General features: G+C 44.2%; 2 protein-coding genes across 2 annotated transcripts; one reads left to right on the forward strand and one right to left on the reverse strand.

Annotated features, from left to right (window-relative positions):
- Positions 1-43: 43 nt before the first annotated feature.
- On the forward strand, positions 44-7,870 carry LOC118408781 (myosin heavy chain, embryonic smooth muscle isoform-like). The gene is made up of 6 exons (XM_035809641.1): positions 44-371; positions 978-1,130; positions 2,690-3,176; positions 4,454-4,725; positions 5,134-5,285; positions 5,881-7,870. Exons 1-6 carry the CDS (start codon positions 102-104, stop codon positions 6,905-6,907), a joined length of 2,361 nt encoding a protein of 786 aa, XP_035665534.1. The 5' UTR covers positions 44-101; the 3' UTR covers positions 6,908-7,870.
- LOC118408782 (acyl-CoA-binding domain-containing protein 4-like) lies at positions 7,286-23,222 on the reverse strand. Its single transcript, XM_035809642.1, has 13 exons — positions 23,037-23,222; positions 22,262-22,438; positions 20,593-20,680; positions 19,611-19,757; positions 18,735-18,945; positions 17,977-18,099; positions 17,010-17,197; positions 14,535-14,673; positions 13,529-13,586; positions 12,520-12,611; positions 11,909-11,963; positions 9,920-10,017; positions 7,286-8,627 (listed from the first exon to the last, which is right to left on the reverse strand). Exons 1-13 carry the CDS (start codon positions 23,102-23,104, stop codon positions 8,389-8,391), a joined length of 1,683 nt encoding a protein of 560 aa, XP_035665535.1. The 5' UTR covers positions 23,105-23,222; the 3' UTR covers positions 7,286-8,388.
- Positions 23,223-24,286: the final 1,064 nt, after the last annotated feature.

Below are 24,286 nucleotides of genomic sequence, written 5' to 3' on the forward strand. Positions count from 1 at the left end.
ACGCTCTCTGCAATATTTTGATATCTTGAGATATTTTGAACTCTTCGTCGGTATTGGCAAAATTTTACACATTTCATTGTCGTCCGGGAGCCTTGTCAATCATGTCTGCCGCGGTGACGACAGAGGTTCCCGGCGTGAACTCCGCCATAGAACACATGATGGACCTGAAGGGGAGGATGAGGGGGGAGAAGTTCGGGTTCGAGGAGCCTGACGTCGGACACTTGGACGTCGTGGCTGCGGCGCTGAAGGAGCTGGACGGAGAGCGTCTTAAGGTTCACGATGTTCTGGAAGTCGAGACCATCAAAGCCAGTATCCTCAGGCATCAACTCATGTTCCTGCCGGAACAGATCCAGGCGGAAATCTCAGCAGCGGTAAGGCGTTGGAAAACTAGTATTTTACTATTTTTTTATTACACTTGTCAATTTGAAACTTTGAGGCCACTGAAAGGGTCTTCCTGTCAAAATAAAGGCTCCCAATGTGATTTTTATAGTACACATGTATTAAAATTGGAAATATTCTGGATGAGACAATCGGTACGATATTGACATTTACTTCACCATTCTAGCACATTTGTATCATTATTTTGTACTTTCAGAGTTTCAAAAGAACCCTAAAACATGCAGACATTAATTTATAGGGCCCCGCAATAAATCAGCACAGAATCGAGCCACTATCGGTTTACCGTCAGTAATTTTTTAACCCGTGAGGTCACTGAGCGAATTGAATCTGATCCGCCCATTCGCAAATCAAAACTGGCTTCGGTCAAGTGACGATTATCTCCGGAAGCATTCAGGAATCAAAAATTTGAAATAATGGCACGTGCAGCGCTCAGATCTTCAATGAGTTCTCAGCACCCAAATTTTTCTCATCTTTGCTCAATAACGGTCGATATGCAGTGATATGCTGTGTTTAGATTTTTTTCAGTATTGACAACATGTTCTATTTCTAACCTGTACCTGCGTTACTTTACTTAACAGGTGCAGTCAGCCCGCGACTCTAACGCAGCAGAGATGAACAGACTAAGAAACCAGCTGGAGAGCCTCACGAGGTCTATCGAGGAGCTCGAGAAGAAGTCTCAACTCCTGAAGAAGGAAAATGAGACGCTGCTTCCTGAACGAGACATTGTCAGGGTGGGTTGACTGTTCTGTTCCTGAGCATGCACGTGACATGAACTTTTATATCTCTACTGTCCCAAAAGTATCCTGTAGAGAAATTCAAATGTACAGAGGTGAGCTTGTATTGTCCAAGACTTCTTTGTGCATAAGTGTCCGTGTCCTCAGCACTGTGTACCCCCAATACTGTCCATACCACGAGTAGTGTCCATACCCCAAGTAGTGTTTGTACCCCCAGTACTGTCAGTACCCCCTGTAGTGTCCGTACCCCCAGTAGTGTCTGTACCCCCAGTAGTGTCTGTACCCCCAGTAGTGTCTGTACCCCCAGTAGTGTCCCTACCCCCAGTAGAGTCCGTACTCCCAGTACTGTCGGTACCCCCAGTAGTGTCCGTACCCCCTGTAGTGTCCGTACCCCCAGTAGTGTCTGTACCCCCAGTAGTGTCTGTACCCCCAGTAGTGTCTGTACCCCCAGTAGTGTCCTTACCGCCAGTAGTGTCTGTACCCCCAGTACTGTCCGTACCCCCTGTAGTGTCCCTACCCCCAGTAGAGTCCGTACTCCCAGTACTGTCCGTACCCCCTGTAGTGTCCCTACCCCCAGTAGAGTCCGTACTCCCAGTACTGTCAGTACCCCCTGTAGTGTCCTTACCGCCAGTAGTGTCTGTACCCCCAGTACTGTCAGTACCCCCAGTAGTGTCCGTACCCCCAGTAGAGTCCGTACTCCCAGTACTGTCGGTACCCCCAGTAGTGTCCGTACCCCCTGTAGTGTCCGTACCCCCAGTAGTGTCTGTACCCCCAGTACTGTCAGTACCCCCAGTAGTGTCCCTACCCCCAGTAGAGTCCGTACTCCCAGTACTGTCGGTACCCCCAGTAGTGTCCGTACCCCCTGTAGTGTCCTTACCGCCAGTAGTGTCCGTACCCCCAGTAGTGTCTGTACCCCCAGTAGTGTCCTTACCGCCAGTAGTGTCTGTACCCCCAGTACTGTCTGTACCCCCTGTAGTGTCCCTACCCCCAGTAGAGTCCGTACCCCCAGTAGTGTCCGTACCCCCAGTAGTGTCCGTACTCCCAGTAGTGTCCGTACCCCCAGTAGTGTCCGTACTCCCAGTAGTGTCCGTACCCCCAGTAGTGTCCTTACCGCCAGTAGTGTCCGTACCCCCAGTAGTGTCCGTACCCCCAGTGCTGTCGGTACCCCCAGTAGTGTCTGTACCCCCAGTAGTGTCCGTACCCCCTGTAGTGTCCCTACCACCAGTAGTGTCCGTATCCCCAGTAGTGTCTGTACCCCCAGTAGTGTCCGTACCCCCAGTAGTGTCCCTACCCCCAGTAGAGTCCGTACTCCCAGTCAAGTGTTTGTACCCAAAGTTCTGATACATGTATATATGAATACTACTAAAAATGGAGCTGACTTTCCGGAGGGTGAATTTCGACACATCTTCAATGTTGGGAAGGTCTAGAAAGAAAGCTGGTTTTGATTCATACAAACATGTAAGTTAAGCTCCCTTTAGATTATCAGCCAGATTTGATTATCATTTAAGCAACTGAAGTCAAGAATTACTGACGTCTTTTTTTTTTCAAACCCACAGAACCAACATGACGAGATCATCTCCCAGCTAAATCAGCGCATGGCCGACAAGGCCGGGAAGCAGATCACGCTCAACGAAACACGAGAGAAGCTTCGCGAGACCAACCAGGAAATCCTGGACGTGGAGCAGGCCATCGTCGACCTCAAAGAAGACATGATAGAAGAGCGAGCCAACGCAAGACTCGAGAAGAAGCGTCTCAAAGACAACATCGCCGACACGCAAGTGAAGATCAAGGATCAGAAGGAGGCCAACGAGGGCCTGAAGAAACAGATCAGCACCCTGATGGAGGAACTCCTGGAGTCGGACACGAAGAACAGCGAGCAGAAGAAGACCATCCGGCGGTCGGAGAACATGGTGGAGCGGCTGGTGAGCCAGGTGCAGCACCTGGAGGAGCAGCTGGAGAAGGAACAGCTGGAGAATGTGCAGCTGGATAAGGAAGGGGACAGGCTGAAGGAGGAGTTCCAAAACGTCAAGAAGGACTTAACAGGTTTGAAGATGTTTTTTTGAAATCTATTAGATTAGAATGGTAACGCTGGTTCACCTTTATCCGAGGGTAACCTACATTCGTTGTTTGTAAGAAAAAACGTATTTAGGGATATGAAGTCAACGTACGGTGGCTTCAAATCGGAACATTTTGAAAATATGGCAAATTTGAAACCACAGTCCACAGATTTAATACTCCTAAATGTGCTGTTTTTAAAGACAACGGATAAAGGTCACCCCACGGATAAATGTGAACTAGTGTTATATCCCAAAAAGCAGTTACTTAAGCAACTGGATATGATTTTGGAAACGGTCAGACGTTTCAACTAGCATCCACCAGTTTTCGTCAGTGACACTGAAGTGATCTGGAAGAAACAGGTCTTTAATACTCTAACTATGCATGAAGACAATCTTAGATGTCCTATAGGAAACGTTGTATTGTAACTAAAACTAAAGACAATTTTAGGTTGAAGACAATTTGGATTCCAATAGAAAATAATGGGTAAGGTAAAGTCAAGCTGAAGACAATTTTGGATTGTTGAAATGTCTGACCATTTCCAAAATCCAGTCGCTTGAGTAATTGCTTTTTGGCTTATCTTATTACCTGGATGTCTAACCTTCATATAAACCACATCATTGAAGGTTAGACATCCAGGTAACAAATGATAACAAAATAGAATGACGGTTAATTATTAAAAAACTACAGAACAATATTACAATTCAAAATCATCAGTAGCAGAGGTCAAACTCCATGTTTCACAAGGGTATGAAGTTTATGTATGTAATTGTGTGTACTGTAATGGTTGGTGGTTTGTATCTGTCTTTGAGTTGACCAAGTCCTCTAAATGTTTTCTAAACATTGACAGTGTGGATGAGCTGATGTGGTATGCATTGTGTGACTGACAAACAAATGTTTACTACACCTGTACAGGTAAGAAAGCCGAGCTGCTGAAGAGGTTACAGGAGTTAGAGAATGAGTGTGGATGATCTGATGTTGGTATGCATCGTGTGACTGACAAACAAATATTTACTACACCTGTACAGGTAAGAAAGCCGAGCTGCTGAAGAGGTTACAGGAGTTGGAGGATGAGTGTGGATGATCTGATGTGATGTTAACGTTGGTATGCATTGTGTGACTGACAATGTTTACTACACCTGTACAGGTAAGAAAGCCGAACTGCTGAAGAGGTTACAGGAGTTAGAGGATGAGTGTGGATGATCTGATGTGATGTTGATATGCTTTATGTGACTGACAAACAAATGTTTACTACACCTGTACAGGTAAGAAAGCCGAACTGCTGAAGAGGTTACAGGAGTTAGAGGATGAGACTCAGGAGGCTCTGGAGGAAAACCAGCAGGTGGAGTCGCGCAGGTCTCACCTGAAGGCGGAGACTAAGAAGGCTGTGGAGGAGATGGAGTACAGTGCAGCTAAACTGGAGGAGCTGCGGGAGATCTCTCGTCAGGGGAAGGCGGAGCTGACACGCCTCGCTGAGGAGAGCGCCAGACTGAGGATGGAGAACCAGGAGTTGGAGCAGGGCATCGAACAGCTGCAGGTCGGGCTGCATACTAACCCTAAACGTAACACTAATACTAGCCTGAGAAAATTAGCGTGGCGTCATGTGTGGCGTAACTGGTAGAGCATTCGGCTCAGAATCTAGAGGTCCTGAGTTCAATCCTTGCTGTGCCCCTGACATTGTGCCACTTACACTTCATCATTTCACCCAGGTGTAAAAGTGGGTACCTGACTTTGGTCGGGGGTATAAAAAAAAAGACCACCTTTACCTCCTGTCTGTACTGTGTATGTGGCACTGTTAATAGAAATTACTAAACTAGAGTGCAGTGCCACGTCGCCATTGAAAAAAAAAACAAATAGGAAAAAATGTTTCCATAATTATTCAAAAATAAAAATGTTTCCATATTTTAGAATGCATATTTGAAAAAGTTGGTTATGATCATTGCAGGAGAACCACAAGGCAGCTGTACAGATGCTGAACAAGCAGGTGGAGGAGTCCAGAGAACAGCTGACCAGGGAGCGCAACGATAGGTTCGAACTCCAGTCCAAGAAATCCGACACACACAAGGACCTGGAGGAATTCAGGGCAAGCAGTTCAAGGTACATGACTTGTATGCTCAGGATCCAAATGCCTGATTGTATATTATCATAACCAGTTCAATATTCACAAATTTACATACATGGGTGGCAGTATGCATACCTTTCCGACTTCCCAGTGCATTTGACTGTAAGTTCATCTGTGACGGTTAAGTGAACATTAAGTTACAATTTTAAACTCTATATCCGTACACAAAATAAAGCGCTTACCAACAAGCTTTCGATCAGTCCTCTGATCCTTATCAAGGTGAAATGCCCCAAAGTTGAAATGACCTAAAAGAGGCCACTTACATCAGAGCCCACCAACCTTCCCTCAACCGAGACGGGGGCCGATACCAACTTTCAAGCACCTTTGACCCTTTGTTAATGTCACACTTCTGGTCTGGATGTGTGACTTAGGCTTTGTGTCATTTCAACTTGATAAGAATCAGAGGTCTGATCAAAAGCTTGTTGGCAAGCGCTTTATTTTGTGTACGGATATAGAGTTTAAAATTGTAACAATTTCCAGTGCACTTTTTGTTTGAGGACACAAATTTCTCAACACCGTGTTGTATTCTATATATATTCAACGAGGTCATTTACCTTTTTATGTTGTCAGGTTTATGGGGGAGATGAATCGGAGAATGGAGGAGGGGAAGAACAAACACATCCAGCTAACAGAGGAGGGTAAAAGGCTACAGAAGGAGACTATAGAGGACCAACAGGCCATCAAGAAACTCAAGTCCAACATCAAGGCTGCTGAGAAGAGCTACAAGGAAATGGAGAAATCTTCCAAAGGAGAGATCGAAGGTTTGGAGCAGAGCGTTAGCAAACTTGAGAAGGGCATAGAAGACATTGGGAAGGAGCTAGAGGAGAAGACGCCCATGTGCGACACTTTTGAGGCAGAATTTAAGGAGATCAGTAAAGAGTACGAAGAGAGGAAGAAGTACGTGGTCCAGAGTAAGAACAAGAAGAGCGGACTGGAGGATGCGGTGAACAGGGCAAAGAGGCAGATCGAAAAGATGTCTCACCCGAGGGGGAAGCTACAGGACGATCTGAAAAGCGGCCGGGCCTCCGCGTTACAACAGCTGCGAGACCACGCAGCCGAGGTCAGGAGCGTGGAACAGGACATCTACGAATCGGGACGGAAGCTCGAGCAGGTGGTCGACGAGAACAAGCGGTTCAAGGCAGCGAACAAAAATTTGCAGAACGAGATCGTGGGACTGAAGGAGGATATCGAAAGGAATAAAAGCCAAAGGGACAGACTAGAGGAGATCTCAGCTCTACTGAAGGGACAGGTAGTGGAGGGCTGGGTTAGTGACATTGCAGCACAGAAGGAAAGTGCTGAGAGAGACAGCCAGATATTAGAAGACATCTCCTCCTTACAGGAGAAGAGTAAAGAGAGAGAGCAGAAGCTGACCGATATTACGTCCAAGCTAGAAGGCGAGCTAGGGTTGCTGGTCAGTTTTCTGGACAATGTGGCCAGCAGGCGACCGGTGGACACGCGACAGAGCATGAGACCGGACGACGGCGCGCCTGTGGACTCGCAGCCTGTCGTTCTTACGAGGACTGGGAGGCGACAGGTGAAACGGCCGTCTCTAGCACCATCCAATCCTACGGCACCACTGTCCAACTGGAAACCTTAAACCCAGTCTGCTGGTCGTCTACTGCCATATTGTCCAGAAAATACCCTTGTAGCGTAGCAAGCTTTCCTGCTTCTGTATTCCACTGCTTCTGCATTCCACTTCAGTATCATTTCCACTACTAAATGATCTGGTCTTTACATTTTTTCCCTTCTTAAATGGCTTGCAAAGTATAATCTTTGCTCATACTTGTATTATACCACTTCTGGTGTAAACTGTAACATGCTATTCACAATTCCAAACTTCCATATTACTGCTTTACAGGTAACATGTCATGCTTGCTTACATTTTCAAACTGTATTTGGAGACTGTCATCTGGATTCTTTTCTGTACCACTCAAAACTTGCACACAATAGAAGAATCTGACCACAATGTCTTTGCCTTCCTAATAAGAAAACTTTATTAACATGTTGTTATAAAAATATCAAAAGTTGTACGGATTCATAAAAATGTTTTTTTTTCCTGTATACGATGGATACAGATTGTAACATTGATAATGTTGTTCAACCGTGTAATAAATTCATCCATGATCCATACTGTTGCATAGGTAAAAACTGCTCCTTATTGTCTCTTTGAACACTCAACTATGAACATTGATAGTAAAACACACAACCAAAAAACAAATATTTCCAATTCCTACATTCTAATATCCAAGTCGCTCTACATGTATTCACACAAATTACTACTAAAAACAAACATCTCCAATTTCTACATTCTAATATCTGAGTTGCATATTTACACAAATTACTCCTCAAAATCACTGAGGTATTTTCCATGTTGGCATTCATTTTTGTCACAGAATTGCATCATTTTGTCCTGTGGCCTGTCATATTTTCTTAATCTTAGAAACAAATCAGTACAGCTGCCTACAAAGTACATAAGGCCACATACACCATTCTAATTTTTTGGTTGTCGGACATTTGTGTGTGTAACTTTAAAGCAAGAGGGTAGTGTGAAAACTGGAATGTAAACTTGGACCTGACACCATCCATTCTCTGGAACGAATTTCTGGAGAGTCTCACAGAACATAGAAGCTGTTACAAAATAGGACATATAGAATAATTCTGAGGTAGAAACTATGGTAGCTACATTAATTTTGTACATGTATGACAAAGCCTTAGAGCTGAGCCTATCTCTTACTTTCCTGTACCTGAGACACCAATAAGCTGAGTACCTGTCTATATATAAATCCCCTACCTTCTCTTGTTGGATGCCTCCGAAAAACACGGAAGCTAACACAGCAGAAAACTAAGAACAATCACAATTGAACACATCTGCAGAACTTCAAGATTTAAGAATAGCATGGATCTTAATGAATTTCAAGTTAAAGGAAATACTCTCTGTCTCATACCCCAATTTAGAGAGATAAGGCCACAATGACCGCCCCTTCACTGTTTTTATACTGATATTTCAATCTGCCAAATTTTTCAAAACACAAAACCAAGAAATTAAATTGTTGTGGCCTACAGCTCCTGATGATGACTCTACCAACACCACGTGTCTCCCACCGCAGTTCCACATGCATCATGGGAGACTGTGTGTCTGTGTAGCTGGTTGAAGAAGTGGCCGTTGTTGTCCCCCCCACCAAAGATGAGGATGACCTGCCTGTTGTAGTCCTCCTGGTTCTCCTTGTCCTGTACAGTCCTGGGGAGAGCCAGACCCTGGTGGCCACAACATGGGCTTATGGGCACTGTGTCAGCCAGGGCGCTCCAACTACAGGTGTCTAGTAGGGGGGAAAGTATGGCTCTTAGTTAAAATGTTGGCACAATTACATGATGACACATTGCTGTACCACGTCCTTATGTGTGTCATCTGCACACTTTTGACATCCTCCTACGCAGGGACATCCAACAGCCAAACTGCCTGTCTGGATGTGCCCTGCTCTTTCAACCGTCACTCTTAGTTCCTGACGACGTCCCCCCCAAACCAGCTGTCAACCAATCAGAGAATAGGCTTTCCGTTTTCAAACGCTGTCTCGCATGTATAAGGGTAGCCTGTGTTTATACAATCTCTCGCTGGCTGGGGATAATGACCCCTGGGGCGGCGGCAATGCTATAGGCCCGGCTGCTAGGAGCGCGATTTTAGTCAGGCTAGTATAAGGGTAACCTCCTAATATTTATAAGCAGGGCAGTCAGGAACTAAGAGTGACGGATGAAAGAGCAGGGCACATCCAGACAGGCAGTTTGGCTGTTGGATGTTCCTATTAGGAGGATGACTTTTGACAGATGAGCCGAGAGGTTTGGTGTGCGTCACTCCATCGTAAAGGTAAGTTGTGCCCCTCCAAATCTGGAACCTCTTGGTCCTGAGCTCAATGCTCTATCAGTTATGCCGCACCTACGCCACCCTTCCAGTACAAAAACACAACATGAAAATCATTTCGATCCGTCAACACTTTCTTCAGTCATTCTTAAGGCACTAGGGGGTCCAAACCTACACCACTTACTCTCTGTTCCAAGAGCTTAGTATTGAGCTTTGAAAAAAAAGACCAGAGTCTGTCTATCACACAGTACAAGATATCATAACCAGAAATTTCATTTATTTTATTTAGCCAGGTATGCACACTCAGGGCAAAAGCCCTGTTTTTCAGGAGAACCTGGTACACCAAACTTCACAACTATTCACTCCAACAAACATATAATTACAAAACACAACTATTCACTCCGACAAACATAGTACTAGCATAATTACAAAACAGGGCTCGAAATACTGGGTGCAGGTGCACCCAAAATTGGAACTGTGCACCCAATTATTTAAGTGGTGCACCCCAAATATTTTTGGTGCACCCAATTTTTTAAGCTGGGTGCACCAGTGCACCTAAGCCCAAAAATGAATTTCGAGCCCTGCAAAAACAGAACAACAATGCATCATAACATAAATTCTTAACTATGGCTTCTACTGTGCTGAAACACACTGCAACGCACAGGTGAGTGATACGTCCAGAATCAAACTCACAGCTTCCAGAGGCAGGGCCACTAACTTTTGCACCACGCACATTACTTAATATTAACATCTTACCCAGTGAGAAGATGAAGGAATCTCCCATGACTTCATCCCCATCATATCCTCCATGGACCAGGAAGCTGTTACTGCTCAGGGGAACTGCTGTGTGCCAACTAGGAACAGACAAAAATATTCTCAACAGTCATGACAAAAGTTAGCAACAGGAGAGAGACAGATGGGATACAACACGATGTGTTAGATGTGATCTGCTGTATCACCAGAGCTACCAGACCAACCGCGGATATGAAACATCAAATGGCCGAACTCTGAAAGGTGATCTGACCTGTGTGAGGGCTTATTACCTAGAGTAATGCGGAATAAACAGTGTTGTATTTCATTCATGCCATACCAGGGCTCTAGCCAGCGTCCGTTTTTCCGTCGCTGCGTGTGACGGAAAAATTTTAAAACCAATCCGTCAACTTTGACGGACAAAAAGCTCCTTGGTGGAAGCTACAGGCTGCTTGGGGACACCGTCCACGGCCGTAGAAGTCACACTGTTTGTTTTGCTATTGTTATGATTGTTGACAATGTGTGTCGGCGTCTTTTTGCATACAATAATCTCATTAAAACCCGTTTTTCAAGGTCTCAGTTCAGTCTCTCTAACTCCTGGAATAGTGTTTTCGCGACAATGGGAATTGGCTGACGGAAAAAAATGTCGAGCTGGCTAGAGCCCTGTGCCATACCCATCTGAGAAAACACACGTTTCAAAGCTAAGTTGAGGTAAATCCACATCATCCAACAAAAAAATTGTAACAACAGCAATTTCAACATTAAAATTTTCGACAGGAACATACTCTGCCCATTCAAAGTGCATTCGCATTATAATGAAAGTTCGAATCTGTGTAGAAGAATGCTCTAGACAGGCAGTTACACTAAGTTTGTAATCCTGTTTTGCTGCCATCCTATGTAAATAATCTTATGTACTACAACCAGTCTTTTCCATCCACCTACATCTTTACTTTAGGTTCCGAGAACCTGTGTAGCTATTCCGAAAATAAATTTCGAGCTACACCTTATCAAACTTCAGACAAACAGGACTTGGTATATGACTGATTTGTATACTTGTATGCTTATTTGTGATGACTTCACTATTAACATCTATTATCATAATACCGGTACGTTTACGACGATTTCTCTAGCCATACTGATTTGACAAATTGTCAACGCATCATTTTCTCCAGTTACATGTTGCTGTTATAGGTTACCCTTGCCACTTCTTCTGTGTAACTTTTCTGCCACTCTTGTCCTGCTAAAAGCGCAATATTGTAATTGTAACACACCGCGGAATTACACGGCGAACGGGCGCGTGGTTGGGAGGGGGTAAAAAATACCGGTAGGAAGAAACACGGCACAATTAACTGCCGCTATGTACATTTATACATCCTCTGATGTTCCTTCCTTTTCTGTCGGTAAATGCATAAAACATAAACCTGCTTGAGCATACGAAATGTCATGAGAAAACGGACGTATACTGTCAAGAATTTTCATTTAACTCCTGTCCGTCACAACCGCTATGACGTAACACTTCACTGCTAGCGTAGATATAAAAATGGCGGGAAAATGGCTGCGTACGTTCAATTTTGCCCCTTCAGTCGTAGATACGGGCTATTATGCAACGGTTCTTCACACTTTTACATGAGTTGTAGGTCACCAACAGAAATTCAAGATTGTTGTTGAATCATGTTCGTCTTGTGCCGTGAGCATGTGTAATTATGATCTATAAATTTGGCAATGAATGTGACAGTGTGTTCGTCCCACGACGAGCTGCCTACCCCCGAAAAAGGTACTGAAAACTTTTGGCCTTGTTGTCTTCGAATACATTGTTATCGATGCTTTGTAAATGATGTATTGGACACCTAGATGTCTGAAGTGTGCACAGCTCAGAAATAACTATTGTTGCATGTGTAGATCTCTTTAAGTTCCAGTATTTTTAATCTACCGGTATAAGTCTTACTACCGGTATTATGCCAATGCATGTTACATAACTGTATCACTGTGGCATACCTTCTTGGTGCTGGGGGTTTGCCAGTCACTTCAGGTTGGGTCCAGTCCATCAGGCCTGTATATACAAAATTAAGTGTACATTATTACAAAGCACATACGCTACAGAATGTTTACACTCGCAGCCAGAATACTGTAAATGCATCAATCTGGAAAATGTGTCCCTCTGTTTGCTGCTTACAAATGTTACATGTATTTCCCATATAACTCATCATGGTAAAACCCTCTTAGTACAACATGCTTAATATGATAATCTAATTTGCATTGTTACATTCACAACTGGATAAAGGGCCCTGCCTGGTAGTTTAAGGGCTGTCTTTTTAGCATGTTTGGATGTGACCCCTGACTGCCTGAGGGACATCCTGTAGCTACCTGGCTATTTTTTGGCACGGCGAGGCCTCCCAATTTTTTAACTCGCAGTTAAAATCAATGCGGGCCCACTGATAAACAGACAACGTAACGTAACGTAACCGTGAAGACACCAAAACGCATCCCAATATAATATCCAGCAATACACCAGGACAAATATGTGGCTTCAGAGCCCGGCCGAGGCTACACCTCCAAAGGACCCTGGTGCAATAATTAGAATGACTCCTTTAACACTGATTACTTACACAGGTCCAAGATGGACACATCGTTGTAACAGACAGGAGCGTCCCAGCCTCCAAACACAACCAGCCTCTCTCCTAACAGCACTGCAGAGTGACTGTTGGAAGGGTGAACATGAGAGTGAGATCCAATATAAATTGTTACATATTGCATAAGCTGTCTTATGGTGAGTTGTTTATACTGTGAGCTTAAAACAGCATGAACGTAAAACACCACAATCATCTTCTTTCCCTACCTAAACCCCCAAACTTAAGGTGGTAACCCCACTGGACTGCGATACTGTGTTTTTTTTTAAATTAGTTTATGTTCACAGTATTTACAGTGATGATTGTAATGTGAACTTATCATTTACCAATAACAAATAATTCGTTCACTGTAAACATTTAGATCTGAGAACAAGTTGAATTTTCTCAGTGTGAATGTTTGGTACCGAGAAGACAAAGTGAATTACAGTATGTTGGCAGTCTCTCTGCATTCTAATCTGAATTTGAATACATCTTTTTGAGATGTGTTGTCTGAGATTTGTGTGAAACCTGCCCTGAATTGGGGGTAATACTATTTATGTCATACCTGCTGTGACGCGAAAACGTTTGATACGGAGGTTCTGGACCGGGCCATAACTTCCGTATCGCACAGGTTTGAAAGGCGTATCACACAGGCTTTCTTCGAGTAAATCAAACCATTTCGAACAGACCGAGTGTGGCACGGTTGGCAATTCGAATACCTGATTCGGGCGTTAGAACATTGCATTTGCAACACTTTTGTTCGAGGGCACCAAATTTGTTCAACTTCTGGCGCATTTCGCATCAAAACATGGGTTTTCTCAGGTGGGTATTCCGTATTACCCCTCGATCCCAGCCCTCCCACGGGTCGGATCACCCTCCGACCCGCGGTCAGACTGGTACGTCGGGTGATACGGAATACACCGTGTTGTATTCAATATGTATTAAATTGGGTGTGTACTTAAGCAAGAAAATACTGAAGTATTTCAACAATGTGTGAGGACTGCCTTACCCAGACCGGGGAGTAGGGCTATCTCCCATTACCAGCGGCTTGTACCAACTTTCAGTAGCTGTGGGGAGATCACACAAGGTTGGATGGGAGAACATACAGGAGAGAAAGTCATATCAAACAAGCATACAGGACTTGATGAAAAAATGCAATAAAAAATGTTGCTAAGCTGATTACAACTACTGCCAGTACTGGTACAGGTTTTAAATTTGACAAGATTGGGGCTGATATTTAAGATCCAAACATACGTAATATGGAGTTAAATGTTCAATCAAAAGTATGCCTTTCATACAAGTTAACAGCATTACCTCAACATAGTTTTGTTAAACTTAATGTCTTTGCTCAATTCACTCAGGCAAAAATAAGTATACCTAGCTTTATTTTTGGTTAGGGAAGTCCCTAGGATAGGACAATAAATGGAGGCTACATGTTTGAGGACAGCTACATATTGAGCATGTAAAAGAGCCCACCACACTTATCTAAAAGAGTTGGAGATCGTCCCAGTGTGAGTGAATCAAATAAAGCTTGTACTCTTCATTATGTCATACCTGTGACGCGAAAACGTTTGATACGGGTGTTCCGGACCGGGCCATAACTTCCGTATCGCACAGGTTCGAAAGGCGTATCACACGGGCTCCATTCGAATAAATCAAACTGCGCCATCGAAACTTCGAATACCTGATTCGGACGTTGGAACATTACTGTTGTAACACTTTTTGTTAGAGGGCACCAAATTTGTTCAACTTCTGGCGCATTTCGCATCAGGGTATGACATCAGGGTATGACATAAATAAAATACAACACGGTGTATTCCGCATCACCCTCGGCCCCAGCCCTTCCGCGGGTCGGATCGACCTCCGGCCTTCGGGCGATCCAACCTGCGGTCGGGCTGGTACCTCGGGTGATACGGAATACACCATGTTGTATTCTATATTCTATGTACAAACCTTGTGTGTTACACCTTGAGGTAGTTAATAGGGTATGCAGTACAAACAATGCTAGCAGTTACCTGGGCTGTAGACAAAGACTTCATTACTGCAGCCATCAGGTTCAGGGTCAGGGTTAGGGAACACACCTCCGAACACGAACAGCTCATGTCTGTACAGGGTGGAGCTGTGGTAGGACCGTGTGGGGGCATCTCCTGTAGCCTGTCAGAGCAGGTACAACAACTCAGTATGTTAGAGTTCAGGGTCAGGGTTAGGGTTAGGGAACACACCTCCGAACACAAACAGCTCATGTCTGTACAGGGTGGAGCTGTGGTAGGACCGTGTGGGGGCATCTCCTGTAGCCTGTCAGAGCAGGTACAACAACTCAGTATGTTAGAGTTCAGGGTCAGGGTTAGGGTTAGGGAACACACCTCCGAACACAAACAGCTCATGTCTGTACAGGGTGGAGCTGTGGTAGGAGCGTGTGGGGGCATCTCCTGTAGCCTGTCAGATCAGGTACAACAACTCAGCATGTTAGAGTTCAGGGTCAGGGTTAGGGTTAGGGAACACACCTCCGAACACGAACAGCTCATGTCTGTACAGGGTAGAGCTGTGGTAGGACCATGTGGGTGCATCTCCTGTAGCCTGTCAGAGCAGGTACAACAACTCAGTATGTTAGAGTTCAGGGTCAGGGTTAGGGAACACACCTCCGAACACAAACAGCTCATGTCTGTACAGGGTGGGGTGGAGCTGTGGTAGGAGCGTGTGGGGGCATCTCCTGTAGCCTGTCAGATCAGGTACAACAACTCAGCATGTTAGAGTTCAGGGTCAGGGTTAGGGTTAGGGAACACACCTCCGAACACGAACAGCTCATGTCTGTACAGGGTAGAGCTGTGGTAGGACCATGTGGGTGCATCTCCTGTAGCCTGTCAGAGCAGGTACAACAACTCAGTATGTTAGAGTTCAGGGTCAGGGTTAGGGAACACACCTCCGAACACAAACAGCTCATGTCTGTACAGGGTGGAGCTGTGGTAGGACCGTGTGGGGGCATCTCCTGTAGCCTGTCAGATCAGGTACAACAACTCAACATGTTAGAGTTCAGGGTCAGGGTTAGGGAACACACCTCCGAACACGAACAGCTCATGTCTGTACAGGGTGGAGCTGTGGTAGGACCGTGTGGGGGCATCTCCTGTAGCCTGTCAGATCAGGTACAACAACTCAGCATGTTAGAGATTATTACCGTGTGGGGGCATCTCCTGTAGCCTGTCAGAGCAGGTACAACAACTCAGCATGTTAGAGATTATTACCGTGTGGGGGCATCTCCTGTAGCCTGTCAGAGCAGGTACAACAACTCAGTATGTTACTAATTGTTAGACATTTTTCCAAACACAGTAATTAAGATATGTATGTTCCAGGGTAAAAATTGCAATCGGGAAATTAACTTTCATCTTTTGATCTTCCATCAGAATCGGTCTAATCTATACATAGCTTCACAGAAAGTTTCAACTTTCAAGAATTCGAAACTTGCATACCTAATTGTGAAGTACATACAGTTTTTATGAAATCTTGTTTGTCATTATGGTAAAGTCGTCACTAATTCTGTCCATGCATATTTTGGAGCCGGGCCAAGCCTGCGTCAACAACTTTGGACCCAGGCCAAATAAGTCTTCCCATCCTGCAAGTCTCCAGTTACACCATTTTCCGTATCACATCTTGTTACTCTTACTAGTAGACAATATTCAAATCACTACAGACACACACAAACACAAACACACTGCCTGAAAACAATTTACCAAATTTTCACGCAGGTATGAAGTAGGAATGTGTACATAAACATATTAACATCAGGAACAGTGCCAAATTTTAATCTTGCTGAAAGGATTTACATGCTCCGTACAGTACCTATACTTCATGATCCGGTATTTTAGACTTGCAACAAATCAATTGTCACAGTACACAGCACACTCAAGGTTGACAATCGCGGCAAAGCCTAACTATATCACCCCTGACAACTCAGCCACAGAATTCGGGTATTAGGGGCGTGGCTTCTAACCAACTGTCAGCCCATCGGAGAGATGGCTTTTTGTTGTCGAAAGCTCGGAAAGGCGCCATATAAGGCAACTCATTAATATTCAAGAGCAAGACAACAGTTCTGGCATAACGTTTCACAGTACTTTCAGCGTCCAGACGTCTTTATTTAGGTACCAAATTTCACAGTTGTCGGTTCTGTGGGTATAGGTAACCACGGCATCAACGTATACCGACCTAGCATATGAAAAAAAAAAAAATTACCGTCACGCAAAGATAAACAGATCTTTGTGCACGCCGCGCCGTACCATACGTACGCTGTTTGTTCGAAACTTGCAATCCGGTCGCTGATTGGCCTGCGAAAAATCAGGCAAGCTCATTAATATTTATAAGCAAGGCGCCCCTAATAACTGAATTCTGTGGCTGAGTTGTCAGGGGTGATATCGTTAGGCTTTGCCGCGATTGTCAACCCTGAGTGTGAGGGTGAGTACTCAGTACCAGTACGCAGCCCTAGTAAAAAGGATTCATACCTCTATGGACGACCACTGCCAGGTCTGGACATCCAGGACATGTACGTCGCTGAACCAGCGCTTGTTCTTGGACCCACCGAACACGTACACACACTTCACCACGGGGTCGTAGGTCGCAGTATGGCCCATCCTGGTCTCAGGGTTGGGGCCAGAGAAACTGGTGGACTGTACCTCCCACTTCTGGGTAACTGGGAGAGGAAAACAGTTACAGTTTAAATAGGATGATATTCAGTTTGAGTTTTTTTTTTCTAAACAGGGGGACAGTCCTTTTAGCATGTGCTATCCTGCTCTTGTGAACAGACCCTAGCCTCTACCAGGCTTCAAAGGTCACTGAAAAGAAAAATAGATTGACATATATAGCAAAATAGACATTCAAACAACACACCAGACAAGTTAGCTGGCCGATGAGCACAGCAGACGACCACTGTTTGGGTCTTGGGGAAATTGTACTCCTCTTACATGTAATTTTGTCTATTTGGCCAAACTTTCTTTTTACTGCTACCTGTGGTCAGCCTGGTACTGGTAGACTAAGAGGCTTATAGCAGGCTCTGTTTAGTCTGTTAATCATGAAAATTGTGATTGACCACTAACTACATGTAACGCATTACATATAGATTGCCCGATTTCATATGTTTTCTAATGCTAAGCACCATACACCAATTTCCTCACATCATGCCTTCATGCTTTTGGTCCTATCCCCCAAGATTGTACATTCTGCATTCCTTGCATTTCCCTCTTTTTTTTTTTAGGATCTCATAGAATGATGAATTCACAGACTACAAAAAAAGACCTAACATCATGTAGTTATTAGGGATTAAAAGACCAGTTTCTTCAAGATCACTTCAGTTTCACTGACGAAAGATAGTGGATATCTGAAACGTCTGACCGTTTCCAAAATCATATCCAGTTGCTTTTTGGCATAGACCTAACATCAGTTTTCATATTTTGAAATGGAGAGCTAGTTCACCTGTATCCAGCTGCCAGATGGAATCTTTACTCAGCTGACGGCCCTTTCCCATTCCACCAATCAGGAGGGCTCTGTGGTCGTCCAGCGGGCACAAGCTGTGGCCCCAGCGTGCACTGGGCATGTCTGACAACAACAGTGTAGTAATATAGGATTACTCAGAGGCATTTCTTCACAAAGCTTTTTGTCGTACAACAACATTGCTACTAAGCTACTGTTACAGTGTTAACTGGCTACCCTATTTCTCAATTAAAGTAACACTTTTTAAACTTTTCAAAATTGATTGCAGTGCAAGTTGTTGCCACATTTGGATGCATAGTACTAAATATTTAAGATTATTGCATGGATGAAAAGACCTCAAGTAGAGCAAAGTAAGACAGTTCTAAGGAGCAAATGTACAGTCATCTTGACGTGTTTTCATGAATAACATTTCTTCTTCTCTGATTTATTTCACAAATGTTACTTGCAGTAGATGTTTCGCAGGCAATACAGTTCAGTTCATTATACACTTAGCATTTTTACAAAATTAAGCATTGCATAGAAAGCAAAATTGCTCTTTCGAAAGAGACAATAAAGAGATGTGTAATGAAAGTCCTGTGCTTGAGGAGGTGTTGCTCACAAAAGAGCAAGGAAACTTTAAGTTTAAACAATTGCTGGTCTCCGGTATGTGCCACTAGGAACTACAGCTCACAAGAGTAACAACAACAACAACAACAGGTTGATGAATATCTGTTGGTGAACTCAATCATTAAATGACTTACCAGAATCTTCAGTGTCCATCTCTGCTTTCTTGCTGCCTTTCTTTGATCGGGAGGCGGTGGGAGTTTTCTTCCTCTCGACAGGGGAAGACTTGAGCTGTTCCTTCAGCGTTCGTGACTTTGCTGAGGTTCTCCGTCTCTTTGGTGTGGGTTCCTGTGCGCTCGTCTCCGAAAGTGTCGCGTCCTCTACATCCCATGGTGGCGTGTACTCATTCTGGGACCAGAGAAATAAACTTAAAACAAAGTGTGGCGAGAGTAGCACACAAATAATGTAGGGAGTGGCAAGGGAGTGGCTTCTTCCTTCAGTTTCCCAAGCCATAGTTTCTGCTGCCTTTGCACTTAATCCGGTGACTTTAACAACTGTAAATGCAGAAATGTTCACGGTTTGCGCGGTGACCACTTCACCGCGAACTTAAAACCACCGCGGACATTTTTCTATTATGATATTAGACTGCAGTCTATGGTGTTACCGCGAAATTAAAACCACCGCGAAAAGTCCTTTTTTCTGCTACCGTAAAATTAAATCCCCGCAAACATTTCTGCATTTACAGTATTTGATTTATCTAACACTTTGGAGGTCTTCCCCAGGGTCTAGGATTTTCAAACTCCTGGTTGTAGACTTTATGGCACAAATTAGGGAGTGGTGCACTTATTATGTGCCTGTCAACCAACTTAGTCTCCTTTTTCCTGGGTTGCTTCAGCAATTCCCTAGTCTAATTCTGACTTTGGCCTTTGTTAAGCATGATTACACAGCTCACCTGTATTTTGCGCCCTGAAGGAGTTCATTCTGTCTTCTGCAAGTTTCACATGCATATGTGGCAATAGGGAGTATAAGTTATGGGACAAGGCAAACATTGAGACATCTACTGATTACGTTACCTGTATTTCTGTAATCCCAGTTGACTTAAGCAGGTTTTCTTTTCCTGGAACGTCAGGTGTGTCGATGGGTGTGTCAGGCAGGTGGTGTGATGAGACCAGCTGTCTCCCCTCAGGTGAGCCACATGTCCCTGACCCTCCACAGCTCACCTGTCAGGACAGTTTAAAAACTCAGTATGACCACGTGGAGGTGATCTAACAGAACTATTTCAATACTTTGGCCTAGTACTAGGGCTGTGTACCTAAATACCCGTACCTGTACATGTAACGTACCTTTAAACTTGTTTAGGTACAGGTCTGGACTTAAACATCTGTGTACCTGTACCTAAGCAAACTACATCAATATTGAACACCACTTTTTGAGACTCAAGATAAGTAAATTCCAAATCAAAGATGCCAAAAAAAAAGTCATTAGTGATAAGACTACAGTTGAAAATTAAGAAAACTTTGCTTTGAGGTTCAAATATCTAAATCCTCATACAGCGATGACAATTTAGCACTAAAAAAGACAGTTCGCTACATTTAAAACTTAATGAATTGACCAAACTTGCTCAGTACAGGTAAAGGTCCAGCCTATACCTAAACCTGTGTACCTGTACCTGTACCTAAGATTTCTTTAGGTACACGTACAGCTCTACCTAGTACTAGCAGGGTTTAGTCTGGGTACCATCCGACGAGACTTCAACTTCAATAAAGAACTACAAGGTCAAGTGCGAGGATTTGATTCACCGTCTAACACCAAGCAGAGACGGGGGGTGATACAGGTTATCTGGTACCTCTGACCCTTTGCTGCAGTCAAGTGTCTACAATGTCACTTCCAGGAAGCTGCAGTAGACTGGTCCATTCTGTGAACATTTTTAGTCTGACAGAGTCAGTTTAAAATTTGGGCAAGTCCCAACTATCTCCAGTGTTGGTTGCTATAGGTAAAGTTTACTTGTTTCACAATGTTATTTACCAACACAGATGAACTCTCATGCTAACTGACCTTCAGTGTTGCTGTTCCCCCCTGCCTCTCCATGGCAATACTTCTCCTCAGGAAGTCATCTCTCCACTCACCCTGCCAGCACAGGGACCTGAGTACAGCAGACACATGTCAACACAAACATTCACATCAATACTTCTCCTGAAGTCATCTCTCCACTCACCCTGCCAGCACAGGGACCTGAGTACAGCAGACACACGTCAACACAAACATTCACATCAATACTTCTCCTGAAGTCATCTCTCCACTCACCCTGCCAGCACAGGGACCTGAGTACAGCAGACACACGTCAACACAAACATTCACATCAATACTTCTCCTCAGATAGTCATCTCTCCACTCACCCTGCCAGCACAGGGACCTGAGTACAGCAGACACACATCAACACAAACATTCACATCAATACTTCTCCTCAGGAAGTCATCTCTCCACTCACCCTGCCAGCACAGGGACCTGAGTACAGCAGACACACGTCAACACAAACATTCACATCAATACTTCTCCTGAAGTCATCTCTCCACTCACCCTGCCAGCACAGTTTGGGACTGTTTGGGACTGTGTTTTCACTGCAAAAGCGCCACCTACATCGGCTACATATAGCGGTGAGACAGAGGCAGCAATCTAGCCAAAAGCTCTGAGGAAGATGTCTAAAACATATCAAAATGTAAGGAGATGGATAAAAAAATTCCAACATCATATCACTCACCTATGTTTATCTGTAAGTGTGCCCAGTTTCTGCCATGTGTCAGTCCTTACCTATGTTTGTCTGTAAGTGTGCCCAGTTTCTGCCATGTGTCAGTACTCACCTATATGTTTGTCTGTAAGTGTGCCCAGTTTCTGCCATGTGTCAGTACTCACCTATATGTTTGTCTGTTAGTGTGCCCAGTTTCTGCCATGTGTCAGTACTCACCTATATGTTTGTCTGTAAGTGTGCCCAGTTTCTGCCATGTGTCAGTACTCACCTATATGTTTGTCTGTAAGTGTGCCCAGTTTCTGCCATGTGTCAGTACTCACCTATATGTTTGTCTGTTAGTGTGCCCAGTTTCTGCCATGTGTCAGTACTCACCTATATGTTTGTCTGTTAGTGTGCCCAGTTTCTGCCATGTGTCAGTCCTTACCTATGTTTGTCTGTAAGTGTGCCCAGTTTCTGCCATGTGTCAGTACTCACCTATATGTTTGTCTGTTAGTGTGCCCAGTTTCTGCCATGTGTCAGTACTCACCTATATGTTTGTCTGTTAGTGTGCCCAGTTTCTGCCATGTGTCAGTCCTTACCTATGTTTGTCTGTAAGTGTGCCCAGTTTCTGCCATGTGTCAGTACTTACCTATGTTTGTCTGTAAGTGTGCCCAGTTTCTGCCATGTGTCAGTCCTTACCTATGTTTGTCTGTAAGTGTGCCCAGTTTCTGCCATGTGTCAGTCCTTACCTATGTTTGTCTGTAAGTGTGCCCAGTTTCTGCCATGTGTCAGTCCTTACCTATGTTTGTCTGTAAGTGTGCCCAGTTTCTGCCATGTGTCAGTCCTTACCTATGTTTGTCTGTAAGTGTGCCCAGTTTCTGCCATGTGTCAGTCCTTACCTATGTTTGTCTGTAAGTGTGCCCAGTTTCTGCCATGTGTCAGTCCTTACCTATGTTTGTCTGTAAGTGTGCCCAGTTTCTGCCATGTGTCAGTCCTTACCTATGTTTGTCTGTAAGTGTGCCCAGTTTCTGCCATGTGTCACCCTCGTCCAGGGTCAGCTCAACAGTCAGCGCCTTTCCCAGCGTCCTTTGCTCCCACTTGCCGATACCGAAGACCACGGCCTGGTGTGGGAGGAGCAGCGTCAGCCGGCAGCTGTAGACGATTCCTTCTGATGTCCTGTGGGAAATATAGAATACAATCAACAGGGTTCAAAATACTTTTGTCTGCATACCTGCACTGGTACAGGCAACAATGAAAATTACCTGCACCAGACAAATTTTACCTGCACCACTCTGAATTTAGGAAGTATGGATCATATTGAAATTGTTGAGGGACCATTGCAATTTTTTAGAGTCAATGCTTCCAATAACATTTTATGTGTACCATTATACACGCATACAAGTTTCATAAAATGACGCGTCAAAAAGCCAGTGGATCAGATGATGGGGACTAAGGGCTGGTACAGTAGTGGTAGCCTGTTAAAGTTGTGGCAACCATACCACCGGGAGCTTGTCGCTACTTCTACGGTGCTGGGTGTGTTGCCCGCCGCCCGGCCCAGTTCATAAGCGCAGCCGGGGATTTTTTACGGGGTTGCGCTCCCTTGGGTGGCGACGACTCAAGAGGTTTAAGCCAACAAGACTGGCTACCAGAAACTGACCACTGCCAGAACTTTTACAGTGACTGTTTGTTACTTCTAAATTATGTTAAACGCACGTTATATAATAATTTTTCTCATCGTTCAGACTCAGAGAAGATCTTTGCAAAATTTACCCACCTGCGAAAAAGAAGCGGTTTCGGTGGTTCATCCACGGATAGTACAGCATACAGACACAGTCTGTCCATTCTGCGTGATCAACGTGTCCTCTTACCCCTCAAATAGACGTATACACAATTTGTGAAAACTATACTTTTTGGCACAACACCAAAGATGTTACTAAATCATTGTATGTAGCAAAAAAGGCGGTCTCAAAAATGGCGGGTCATATCAGTAACGTGATTAAAATTGACCAATCAGAAGCACGAACTTTATAGAAGAGTCCACTACTGCAGTTCTTACTAGGGGTTCTAATATCTTATGTAATATTATATCATAAATTTGGACCCATTGAACAAATAAGGATAACCTGTACATTAAAAACATAATTTTATCATTACTTTAAGACATTTTTTACTATCTATATGTGTAAAAGTTGTAGATTATTTGATACAATAATTTCCTTGAGGGTACGTTCACTTTGTTTCAAAGTGGACGATGCCATCCTGCATAATTTTAGGGTCAAACCTAGCTGTGACACGGGGAAACTGGTTACATAATAATTTGTCTTCTAATATCTGCGTTATTTTACGATTCACAGAGGAAGGGACTCTGCGACAAAATGCCAGTCAATATCAAAATCATCTACTGGTAAGTTAGACTGTTATTCAAAGCCGAAATTTCTGGGTTCCAACCAGTATTTGTAGCAAAACGTAATGTCACATTTAATTTGTTACATCTCAAATTTTTGCTTCTTTGATTGAAAGTCTTTGTTTCTGCACCTAGCACTTTCAGCCAATTATGTACATATGCTTAAGTAATTCTTACCGTTTATGTCACCATGTGGTTGTTTTATGAACTTCAGCTTTTATGCAAAGATGTCTAGATTAGCACAACTCAAATGCTATAAATCTAGCCGCAGAGACGACTGTTGGCCTATTATCGCTTATACTACTAACGCTCCCGGCCAACAGTCGCAGACTTCAACATTGAACGGAATCAAAAAATCGCCGAATAAACCAGCCGCTGCACTAATCCTCGGATCTCTGGGTGTCCCTCACTTCCTAACAGCCTTACCTAGCCAGCCGGAGCGTTTTCCGGCTCAAAAACCCCCTTCGCTAGCCGCGCCGGGACTAATTGCACTCCGATCGCACTGTTTATACACACCGAGTGGCGGCTATATTGGAATACCGGCTTAGTCGGCGCGCCGAATCAGCCGCGCGAATTAGAGACTACTTTTCTGATAAGCCATTCCTATGTGGGGAAGTTGG

The sequence above is a fragment of the Branchiostoma floridae genome, unplaced genomic scaffold, assembly GCF_000003815.2.
Source record: "Branchiostoma floridae strain S238N-H82 unplaced genomic scaffold, Bfl_VNyyK Sc7u5tJ_408, whole genome shotgun sequence".
Lineage (NCBI taxonomy): Eukaryota > Metazoa > Chordata > Leptocardii > Amphioxiformes > Branchiostomatidae > Branchiostoma > Branchiostoma floridae.